We start from the raw sequence: 11,720 nt of genomic DNA, 5'->3' as shown, positions 1-11,720 counted from the left end.
TTGTCGACGAGTCTATGACCACGACGAGTCTCAAGGTACATTATACCTCCTCGTCTGGTCTTGATCTCGCCTGAATCGAGGTACTAGACACAACTCTACGAGCATGATGTGCCTGGCTCGTTGCTGCACTTCCTCCGGGATGTGCGCCCAGTCATTGCTGGGCACCGAGTCCTCACGCTTCTACAACGGCCACAAGCTATCCCAGGAGTTTTCAAGACGGCGGTGGTTCCAACGTTTTCATATGTGCCAAACCGCCAATGGAAGTCGTGACGACACCACTCTGTCGACTTGCTCGGGACATGCTCTCCTGCAAAGCATGTGCAGCTCAAAAAGAAGGTATCCCCGGGAGCTTTGCCCGGACGCGTCTCCTGCAGCTCGCTCTTCATCCCTCAGTTTCTAGACTTCAACCTCCTCTAGAGTTTCCTTCTTGTTCTGTGTTGACATTCAACGTTCCCGGCCCAATACATCACTCCTTCCCCCAAGATGTCTGACCTCAAGGCAACTGTCTCTGAGACGCCCAAGGGCTTCCACGTCGAAGGCTACGAGAAGATCTCGTACGACTTCTCCTTTGTCGATGGGGTCTTTGACACTCGTAACCCCGGCCTGGCCGAGTGCTACAAGCCGTGGGGACGCGTTCTTGCCGTTACTGACAAGAATGTCTTCGGCCTCTACGGTGACAAGATGGAGAAGTACTTCGCTCACTACGGCCTGACCCTGCAGGTCCACAAGACCTCCATTGGTGAGAAGGCCAAGACGGTTGATACCTGGTTGAGCATTTGTGACTCAATGACCGACTTCGGTATCATTCGGAAGGTATGGCACATTTTTGGGGCAGATTGCCCTTCTTGGGTCAGCTTGGAAGCTCCTATTGACACTTTGCCAGGAACCTGTTCTTGTGGTCGGCGGTGGCCTTGTGACTGACGTCGCTGGGTAAGCGTTCTTCGAATCCCTTAAAAACTCGATCGTCTATGGGGATTTCCCTGAACAATTGCAAGATTAGCGATCGGGTGCAAGATATTTGGTTAACACTGTGGGTTACAGCTTTGCCTGCGCGGCATACCGTCGGAACACCAACTTCATTCGCGTCCCCACTACAGTCATTGGTCTCATTGATGCCAGTGTGAGCATCAAGGTGGCCGTCAACTACGGCAACTACAAGAACAGGCTGGGTGCCTACCACGCCCCTATCCACACCTTCCTTGACTTCACCTTCCTGCGCACTCTCCCTATTGCACAGGTGCGAAATGGATTTGCAGAGCTCATCAAGATCTCGTCATGCTCCCACCTCCAGGTGTTCGACTTGCTGGACAAGTTCTGCGAGCAATTGATAGAGCACAGGTTTGGGCGAGGGGACGGCTCCTCCGAGGAGCTCACCAGGGCGGCTGATATCGTAAGCAATGTTATGTCGCGATTGAAATTCGCTTACAGTGCAGCTGACACCGCTCCAGATCAACCGCGAGGGAATCTACGAAATGCTGAAGCTCGAGTCCCCTAACCTACACGAGATTGGTCTCGACCGTGTGATCGCGTACGGTCACACGTGGTCTCCACTCCACGAGCTCATCCCAGAGACACCTCTGCGACACGGCCATGCTATTTCCATCGACATGGCATATACTGCCACACTAGCCAATCACCGTGGGCTGCTCAGCGACGCAGCGCATACCCGCCTGCTCACCCTGTTCTCACGCGCCGGTCTCACAATCGACCACCCCCAGTTCGACGAGCACGTCATAGACAAAGGAACAGCAGCCATCCTCAAGACACGGGACGGAAAGCTGCGCCTGGCTGTCCCCAACCCCCTGGGCAGCTGCACCTTCCTGAATGATGTCAGTCAGGAGGAGCTACTCCTTGCGCTCAAGAAGCACAAGGACTTTGCGAAGGGCTACCCGCGTGAGGGTGCTGGTCTCGAGGCCTTCGTCGATGGCAGCGACACCGGATACACAGATCTGGCATCTGAGAACAAGAGCGTGCTTGACACTGTGGCCGAGAATGGGGACGGGTTGAAGGCAAAGCTCGCCGCCAAGGTGGCCAATGGCACCAACGGACACGCCAATGGGCATGCGAATGGGCACACCAACGGGCACACCAATGGTTTTACCAACGGTCACACCAATGGCAACGGAGCCAAGGGAGTTCAGGATTCTCACGTGGAGAGGGTTGCAAAGACGAACGGTGTTCATTAGATAGAGCGTGCTTTCATCTTGTGGTTGCATGAAGCTTTCAGCGGTCTGCCCCACCATGGGTTCATCTTATATGATAAACGACAGTGCATGACGAAGAACCAACTTCAACTTTTAGGTTGGATGAGATTAAGACCGGGGGCAAGCGGTGGAGTGTATCCATCAGATATTCACTTGGGGAACAAAAGCATCGCATCACGGGTGGCTTCATCCTCTGTTCCCACCTAACTCTCGTAGGCATTGTCGCGATCTGATACGAGATCGTTCTATTACGTGAAAAGGCGACAGTCACCTGCATAACCTACTCCGCACTGACGTGACACCCTCATAGGAGAGGACGTGATGGAAATATCATCAATTGAAGGTCTCCCTTACGTCTGTCCTCATGTAAACAACAAGAGCCCCCCCCGGTAGGAAGGGAGAAGTGACACGCCCGGTCCCGCGGCCCTTCCCCTTTGCCCACCCACCAAAAGCTGAGGAGTGGGCCGGCAATGCTGTCAGGTACACGGAAGGAGCTGGCAACAGTTCATGCTCGTCACTACTGCGTAAGTCTGTATGCATGTGCCCTGTACTTCACCGGCCTGCGTTAGTCTGGCAGCGGCGTCCCAGGCTCAGACAAAGCTCCATCCCTGCAAGACCCGAGGTTTCCTGAGCCGCTCTCCCCAAGCTCGTTGAATGATTCATCAAGGAGCAAAGCAGCCGAGTGCGTGCCTCGAGCGTTCCTTCCCCGGTTTTCCAACTTGGGGGCGGGTGTAGATCCCGAGCCGCGTCTCGCGTGAATTATGAACGAGAACAGCCAAATATCCTGGGAAGGAACAAGCAAGCTACCGCAGGCTGGAAGTCAACACTGCAGACAGGTGGGTGTCTCAGAACTTCATTGACACCAAACCCACAGACTCATGTTCGATGGAAATGCCCATTGCGAAATCACAGGTCCTCAATTACGGCCAGTAGCAAATAATGCCTCTCTTCAAGGCGAATGGAAAGTCACTCACCACGGCGCCGGACGGGACCATCACCGTCATCCATAGGTTAGCCTACCTTCGACGCATCGTGACCGACTTCATCAAAACCTTCTTCCTCTTAGGACTTAGTATCTTCCTCCTACCCATCAGCTATGCTATCGCCATCATCCTCACCGAAGTGCCACCGTCAGTCCTCGCCTATTTACAGCCCTTCTCCCGCTCAACATTGAGCGGTGCCCTCTTCCATCGGACCCAATGCCGCGCGAAGCCCACCTTCAGGCAGCGGACCGTCCTCGTCACGGGCGTGGGCATGACCAAAGGCCTGACGCTGGCCCGGGCATTCTGGCTGTGTGGGCACCGCGTCGTGGCAGCCGACTTTGACGTCGGTGCATGTGCTGCCTGGACGCCTTGGAAAAAGGGAAAATGGACGCACAGCCTGGCCTTTGACGCGGTCTACCCGCTGCGGAGACCTGTGGTGGAAGACGACATGGATGAGAGTGAGAAGCAAGAAGTGAGGAGATCGTACATCAGTGATATCTGCAACATCGTCAAGGACGAAGGAGTCGATCTGTGGGTTTCGTGCTCGGGCGTCGCGAGCGCAGTGGAGGACGCCATGGTGAAGGAGGCGCTGGACCAGATGTCCCCACAGGACGGACGGAGCTGTGCATGCATACAGTTTGACGTGCCCACGACATCAACTCTGCACGAGAAGTCAACCTTCATCCAGCATACCAAGGCCCTCAAGCTCGCCGTCCCCGAGACGTTCGACGTCACGTCGCACGGCGAGGTCCTAGACGCACTCGCCTCCGCGACGAAAGAGAATCCGCATAGGAAGTTCATTCTCAAGCCCGTAGGCATGGACGACGCTAACCGTGCCAACATGACGCTCTTCCCCCTCCCTAACCCTCACGACACCGAGATCTGCGTCCGCCGCCGCGACATCTCGGCTAAGAGACCCTGGGTTCTGCAGCAGTTCATCCAAGGTGGTAGGGAGTACTGCACGCACGCGCTGGTCGTCGCTGGCGCCGTCAGGGTCTTTGCTGCGTGTCCCAGTAGCGAGCTCCTGATGCACTACGAGGCCCTCCCGCCCGGTGACCCCCTAGCCGCGGAGATGCTGCGCTTCACCACCAGGTTCGCCGCAGCCGCGGGAACGGGCTTCACGGGCCACTTGAGCTTTGACTTCATGGCTGAGGAGGATGATGACGGCCAACAGAGGCTGTACGCGATTGAGTGCAACCCGCGGGCTCACACCGCGGTGGCGCTGTTCGCGCAGCCCGGCGAGCGGATGAGAGGAATGGTGGAGGCGTACATGTCTGCCGTGAATGGGTCTTTGGAGCCGTTGAAGGAGGACAACTTTGATGTCCCTGCGGAACTGGTCTGGACGCCGGCGAACGCGAGGCCTCGATACTGGATCGGTCACGACCTTGTTACAAGGGGGGTGCTGCCGTGGTTGGACCTACTTCTGCAGACACCACACTCTGGTAGGCTACTCGTCGACCATACAGCGGAGCTCGTGCAACACCTATTATACTGGAAGGACGGCACCTTTGAGCTTTGGGATCCGTGGCCATTTGTGGCGCTGTACCATCACTACTGGCCACAGGCAATACTGGCTGCGTGGCGAAAGGGGGAGCGGTGGAGCCGGCTCAACGTGAGCACGACCAAGTTGTTTATATGTTAGTTGGACGCCGACTGAAGCCACCAGTGCTGTACCGCGCGTGGTCTTATACTTTCTCTGTCCGGGTTTGAAGAGTTCGGCCGATGGTGGCAAAATGTATCTTACTTACACTGGCAGTCTCTGTCAGTCAACCTTATGTCGCCGCCCTCCGGTGCAACTTCTGGGCATTACATAGATGGATTTCTGCTTTGACTTAGGGCCAAAAGGCAACCAGCTAGTCACGGCTGCCGGTGAATCAATAGAAAAAAATAAAGCAATTCAAGTGGGCAGTCGCACCGCCGTGTCATCTCTCGTTTGTCAAAGTCGTCTCGCTTCCACATGTTAGTTGGTGGCCCGTCCTTGAGTCTAATCCGTAAGTACCTTTGAAGTTTCCGAACCTGGTTCAAAGAGGACGACTTGGCTTTGCTGAAGCCTGCGACTACATTTCCAAAAACAAGGACCAAAGGAAAGTTTGAATAATGGCTGGCAACAATGAGAATGAGATCCTGCACGAGGTCCAGGTAGTGCCGAACGAGGACGACAAGGAAGACGTCAAGAGGTGAGTCGAGCTTGAGCGAGTCCGCAGCAGGGCAGGGCATAGCCTGGCTTCTCCACATCCACTGCATCTCCAGCTTGCAGGGCAGCTCCAGCTACAGATCGCGCAAGCTGGGGGCCATTCACCAATGGGAGCGCTGCCCAGGTGGTGTTGGAGCTACCCCTGTCCACGTCCTACGCGCGACGGAGAGCTGGCGGGAGGTCTCATCCTCACCAAGTGATCACCTGCCGCTCAGGCGATGCTGCAGCACAATTGATTGGTTGATTTACACCCCCAGCCTTCCGACTTTTTCTACAGTTTCGCATCACTCACGCCGCAACTCAATACCAACCTCCCCTCCTCGTCCTCCCCACCTCCGCCTCGCCTGCCCCTCTCTGCCTTGCGCATATTCAATTGGGCTCTCTGCAGCTCCCAGCGCTCTTCCCAAACGTCAGTCCCTCTTCCTCGTCTGCACGCCGCGCAACCTGGGCGCAAAGAAACCACTCCAACACCTCCCACCACCGATCGCAACTGCTCCTCGCGACGGCCTTTTCTAACTCCATCGTCAACTCAGGTCCCATCCCTCACACTTCACAATGGCCGACATAAACGACGACAGCATAGTCGAGGACTCGCCCGCCAACCCCGGCGCCGATGTCGAGATGGCCGAGGGCCTGGGCGAGGACGACACAACCGCAGTGGCCGGCCGCTCCGAGATCCTAAACGAGGGCGAGGGCGAGGAGGAGCCGGCTCCTGAGCGTACATCCTTCATCAGCTACCTCACAAGCCCCGTTGTCACCCTGATTGTCGGCGCCGGCGAGAACGAGACCATCTTAACGGCACACCAAGCTCTGCTCGTCCTCAGCCCGTTCTTCAAGGATGCATGCGCTCAGTTCAGCGACGATGGCAGCGTGAGTGGTCCCGCGGCCTAACTTGATCCAACGCGCGGGCTAGATGGAGTGCGCGCATTCTATTAAAGCCCACTAACAAAGCATTTTGCTCTGCCAGCCCCGCCAGATCGAGCTCCCTCAAGACGACATGGATGCGGTCGGCTGCTTCCTAGAATACCTCTACACCGGCGACTACTTCCCCAAGAAGGTACCCGGCCAGCGCACCCTCGAGACCGACCCGTCCATCCCCAAGGTCGACGAGTCCGGCGAGCAGCTGCTCAAGCACGCCCGCGTCTACACCCTGGCCGAGAAGTTCCAGGTCCCCAACCTGCGCACTCTCGCCTCCTCCAAGATCCACTGCGTCAACTCCACCGCCAAGGGCGAGATCGCCTACGCCCGCTACGTATACGCCTACACCTCCGAGGCAGACTCGACGGTCCGCGCGCCCGTCGCCAATTTCTGGGCTAACCGCTCACACACCCTGCGCGCCGAGGCCGAGCCGGAATTCAAGGCCCTATGCTTGGAGTACCCTCAGTTCGGTTACGATGTCCTCAGTAAGCTCAGTTCCAAGCTTCAGACTTTGCGAAAACTTCTCCGGTTGCTAATGAAAACCCCCAGCGCGCGTCCTCGACGACAAGCTCAAGCGCGAGAGCAACGCCAAGATGCACCCTGCCAGTGGCAGCGTCCGCAAGCGACCCCGTCACAGCAGCAATGCTTAAGCAGCCCGAAAGCAACTCGACGCTCCGTCCTGATCGTGTTACAATGCAATCCAAGATTCGGAACCAAGAAGGGCGTTCTGGCGCCTCCATCTCTTTTGGTGCGGTATCTCTGGTCGGGGGACGGCATATGCCTCGGGTGGGAACCCAGTCCTGATACGCAGGACGTTGTTCTGTTAGATCTACAGAACTGTAAAATACTTTCGACGTTTGCTTCCTTTGCAGTCATAATCTGAGGCAGCCATAGGGGTGGAAGTCTACCTTAGGAGGGTTGTACTTCCTCGCGGTATTCAGGAAAACCTCACCTGGAGAAGATCGCTCTTAGCAGCAGGGTTGCTTTTCTCATACTGAACACTGGTTCGAAGGCACAATTATATGGTTGAGGACCGCGCACGTTGTCAGTTAATGCGATACTGAGGACTTTCCTCCTTCGCTTAGGATCAGTTCCATTGCCTAGGTGAGAGAGCCGGCAAGCACCCATCACGATGCTCGGCGATTCGCGCAAGACAATCTTTGAGGCCCCATCCGCGGCAACCAATGCTGAATGCTCAAGACACCAGTACCATACGCATACGCGTTGTCAGATGAGTGAAGGAGCCATCTGCGTTGCAGTGTCAGGGTTACCCGTGTAAGAACCGCGGTATATCTTGACCCAGCCCAGGACCAATTTGACTTGATTCATAGCTGCAGAAGTCGGGGTAAACAACTTCGACTACTTGCTCAAGGCAGAGATGTAGAAAAGCGGAGGAATCGACTTCCCGATTGAGTACTCGCCCAGCCATGCAGTCTCACTCACAGTCAGCTGCCTGTGTGCCCATGGCTTCCTTCCCCGCACAATGCCACTCACACCACCTGCATCAACAGGCATTCAGTTCCCAACCTCGCTCCATCACACTGTCGCTATACAGCGGGTCAACTCCCTCGTGGTACACCTGCCCGCCGCTACTGAATGCTACGAACCATCCCGGCCGTGACCCCATTATCTTTGACGCTGTCTTTCGTTGACTGGCCTGTTAATGAGCTACTGCGGTCGGTGCAACGTAAGGGAAGTTTATCGGGCTTGCTTTCGTAGTCTACTTGCGAAGTGGAGCCTCTGTCCCTTATTTAACTTAAATATGGGTGATTATGGCTGCTGTGAGTGTGACTTCCTCATGTGTGGACCTACTAAACAACTCCCGCTGCTCCTCAAACTCCATGTCACGTCCACATTCATTCCTTTTCGTTCATTCGCCACAACACGCCTGAGACGGCACTCACTACGCGCGTCGACATGGCCTCACTCATGGGGCACCTCCCCAACCACACCCGTTTCACCGCCTTCATTCTCGTCTGGTTATTCATACCACTGACGATCAATATGACAGCGGGCCAGGAGAGCACGGGTGATCCACCAGAGGACGAGTACAGCTGGTGGAAATATGTCAGGGGCCCGTTCAGCAACACCATCTCTCCAGTTCGTTTGCTCTCGAAATACACCAGCGGTAATATCAGCAACCCGGAAGGCCTGCTCAGTGGCGGGATCACCACACTCGCTAGAAGCGGCTCCGATGAAAGCATTCCATCGCTCGTGCTGGACTTGGGACGGAATTATGCCGGGGTGCTGAGTATCGACTTTGCAGGAGCCGAACCGTCCGGTCAAGGCCTTTTGAACACGACGTCCCTACCTGGTATCACTCTCGCCTTTTCGGAAACACTCCAGTTCCTGACCAACAGGAGCGACTTCACGAGGTCTGACAACCAGCCTGACGGGGAGAAGTTCACCAACGGGACCGACCAGATCGCGGTGCAGAAGCAGCCGTACACGTGGACGAACAAACTCGGGTGCCAGTTCCCCGAGGACCACAAGGTCTGCTCGGACGGCTTCCACGGGTTCCGCTACCTGCGCATCTCGCTACAGGCTCTTGAAGAGGACGCGCCGCACACCACAGGGTTTGGAAGCGTGTCTCTCTCCGGCGTGAGGCTGGCCTACTCTGGCTTCATTGGCACGCCGGACACCTTCACGGGGTTCTTCGAGTGCAGCAACGAGACCCTCAACCAGTGGTGGTACGACGGGGTCTACACCAACGACCTGGCCACCGACATATTCCGGGCCAACGACACGGAGCCGCGCGACGCGTTCACGCCCGGCCTGGTGGACAAGGTTGTCCTGCACGACGGGGCGAAGCGCGACCGCGACCCGTACGTCGGCGACCTGGCCGTGTCGGCGATGACCCTGTACGTCAGCCACGGGGACCCCGCCCCGGCGCGAAACGTGTTGGCGGACTTGGCGGACCACCAGAGGGCGGACGGGTGGATTCCGCCGGCGAGCATCCGAAACTACTCGCTGCCCCTGTTTGACTACCCGCTCTGGTGGGTAGTCTGCTCTTACGACCTTGTCATGTACCACCGCGACACCGACTACCTGGACAAGTATTACCCGAACATGGTGAAAGTTCTCGATGTGTACTACCCCAACTGCACCAACGCAGATGGTCTGCTCGAGAAGGGACTGGGCAACAGCGCCGGCTACGGCGACTACGCGTTCCTGCCCCGCACGGGCGTCATCACGTACTACAACGCGCTGTACATGATGGCCCTGAAGGGGGCAGAGAAACTGGCCAAATTCCACGGCCAGGATGACGACGCCGCGAGGTGGAAGGAGCGCGCCGACGCGATCGGCCCCGCGCTCATCAAAGAGAACTGGGACAGCAGTGTCGGGGCATTCTTTGACGGCGGGCCGTGCCCCGGGGACAACAGCAGTACCAAGTGCCCCGTCCACGCGCAGGACGGCAACAGCATCGCGATCCTGGCCGGCGTGGGCGTCTGGTGGAAAGCCCCGTTCTCGATCCTGGAGTACCTCTCCAGGGCGCTCAGGAGGCCCTACGGCAACGCCTTCTACGACAGCAGCGCCCTCAGCCCGGACGACCAGTTCGACCAGCGCGTGTACGCCTTCATCAGCTACTTCGAGCTGGCGGCGCGCTTCGCGTACGACGCGGACTCGGCCTTTGACGAGCTGCAGCGGCTGTACGGCTGGATGATCACCCACGACCCGTCGTCGACGTTCTGGGAGGGCATCGGGCCCGGGGGCAGGCCCTACCAGGACGGGTTCACGTCCATGGCGCACGGCTGGTCCTCGGGCGTCACGCCGCTGCTGACCAACTACGTCCTCGGCCTGACGCCGCTGGAGCCCGGGTTCGCCAGCTTCATGTTCGCGCCGTGCGACTCGGAGCCGGTCGGCATGGACTGGGCCCGGGGCCAGATCCAGACGCCCAATGGGCCGCTCTGGGTCCAGTGGACCATCAAGCCAGCGGCTGGCTTGCAGATGTTGGTCTCTGCGCCGGCCGGGACGACGGGTGATGTTGTCGTGCTCCTCGCCAACGGGAGGACCAAGGTGAGCAGGAACGGAGAGGTTGTCTGGACGAAAGATGGAGGGGCCATCGCGGAGGGTGTCAACCCTGGCGATGGGAAAGTTGTGGTGAGCGTCACGGGTGGCAGCCGTCAAGTCATTGAGGCGGCGTAGTATTGGAGCACGCACTCATGCGAGTTCACCAACAACCTCCTGATACATTAATGATATTAAAGTAAAGTACAAGATTTCAGAAGGTAAACAGACCAGTGACTGACAGATCTGTTTAAGTCTTCTGCCGCTCAATTACCGCCTGACGCGCATTCTCGAGTGAGTTTCCTGCCTGTTGGTCGATTTCCATCGTGAGCCACCATTCTGTATGGCTGGCCATGCCGCCCAATGTGAAGAGTCTGACAGGCTGGATTGCGTTCCTTTGACAACCATCGACATACGCTATGTGTTCAGATCCTGTTTCTGCGTGCCGTCGTCGAAGCTCACCTCTCTGCTTGCACTGAAGCCGTGTGATTAATCTCTAAACGTAGATATGTTCAAGTTCATGACACTCCTGGCCTGGAAGTGGCTAGAAGCAACATCCAGGGTTGTAAAATTAGTTTTGAGTTTTAGTTAAACTAAATGTAGTTTTTAGTTTTAGTTTTGAGTTAGTACTTTTTTAAAAACTTAATGTAGTTTTTAGTTTTTAGTCAAGCTTATTAACTAAAACTAAAAAACTACAAACTAAATTGAGTTTAACTAAAAAACTAAAAAATTAAATTAATTAAATTAAAAAGAATTAAAAGAATTAAAAGAATTAAAAGAATTAAAAGAATTAAAAGAATTAAAAGAATTAAAAGAATTAAAAGAATTAAAAGAATTAAAAGAATTAAAAGAATTAAAAGAATTAAAAGAATTAAAAGAATTAAAAGAATTAAAAGAATTAAAAGAATTAAAAGAATTAAAAGAATTAAAAGAATTAAAAGAATTAAAAGAGTTAAAAATAAAATAAAATCTATTTCAAGGGTGATTCAAACCCCTAGCTATTAATTTATAATATAGCATATAATTATAAGCAAGGAATTTACATTATATTTATATATTAATAAATTAATAAGCATTATTATAATTATTACGGGCAATTATTATAAATTTTATTAACGCTATATATAACTATACTATATACATTATGGAATTATGAAATATATGTAATTTGGCTTCCTTATAAGTATATATAATATATATATATTATATATAATATATATACCTTATACCCCCCCCTCTTCCCCCTACCCTTAGCGTAACTACCTAAATATAACCTTTAATATCTTAATAATTTATAAAGCTATAAATATGAATAAAATATTTTTTAAAAGCTTATATTTTAATCTTTATATATAAAAAACTTTTAAAATATATTTACTCTTTAAAAAAATAGATATTTAACTTTAATTAAGT

At 54.2% G+C, this 11,720-nt stretch overlaps 4 protein-coding genes across 4 annotated transcripts; all 4 read left to right on the top strand.

The window, feature by feature from the left end:
* Window positions 1–483: 483 nt before the first annotated feature.
* INS49_006263 (uncharacterized protein) lies at window positions 484–2,186 on the top strand (the record flags this gene model as incomplete). The annotated part of the gene is made up of 4 exons (XM_043167036.1): window positions 484–813; window positions 884–930; window positions 1,042–1,390; window positions 1,449–2,186. The coding sequence occupies 4 exons, from the start codon at window positions 484–486 to the stop codon at window positions 2,184–2,186; spliced, it is 1,464 nt and encodes a 487-aa protein (XP_043028180.1).
* A 957-nt stretch (window positions 2,187–3,143) lies between these two features.
* Window positions 3,144–4,829, top strand: INS49_006262 (uncharacterized protein; the record flags this gene model as incomplete). Its single annotated transcript, XM_043167035.1, has 1 exon — window positions 3,144–4,829. One exon carries the CDS (start codon window positions 3,144–3,146, stop codon window positions 4,827–4,829), a length of 1,686 nt encoding a protein of 561 aa, XP_043028179.1.
* Window positions 4,830–5,284: 455 nt separating this feature from the next.
* INS49_006261 (uncharacterized protein) lies at window positions 5,285–6,949 on the top strand (the record flags this gene model as incomplete). The annotated part of the gene is made up of 4 exons (XM_043167034.1): window positions 5,285–5,364; window positions 5,915–6,251; window positions 6,349–6,784; window positions 6,849–6,949. 4 exons carry the CDS (start codon window positions 5,285–5,287, stop codon window positions 6,947–6,949), a joined length of 954 nt encoding a protein of 317 aa, XP_043028178.1.
* Window positions 6,950–8,216: 1,267 nt separating this feature from the next.
* Window positions 8,217–10,445, top strand: INS49_006260 (uncharacterized protein; the record flags this gene model as incomplete). The annotated part of the gene is made up of 1 exon (XM_043167033.1): window positions 8,217–10,445. One exon carries the CDS (start codon window positions 8,217–8,219, stop codon window positions 10,443–10,445), a length of 2,229 nt encoding a protein of 742 aa, XP_043028177.1.
* Between the last annotated feature and the right edge of the window lie 1,275 nt (window positions 10,446–11,720).

The sequence above is a fragment of the Diaporthe citri genome (genome assembly GCF_014595645.1).
Source record: "Diaporthe citri strain NFHF-8-4 chromosome Unknown scaffold_2, whole genome shotgun sequence".
Classification (NCBI taxonomy): domain Eukaryota; kingdom Fungi; phylum Ascomycota; class Sordariomycetes; order Diaporthales; family Diaporthaceae; genus Diaporthe; species Diaporthe citri.
The sequence above is the reverse complement of the archived record's forward strand: the minus strand, read 5'-3'. Positions and strand labels throughout refer to the sequence as shown.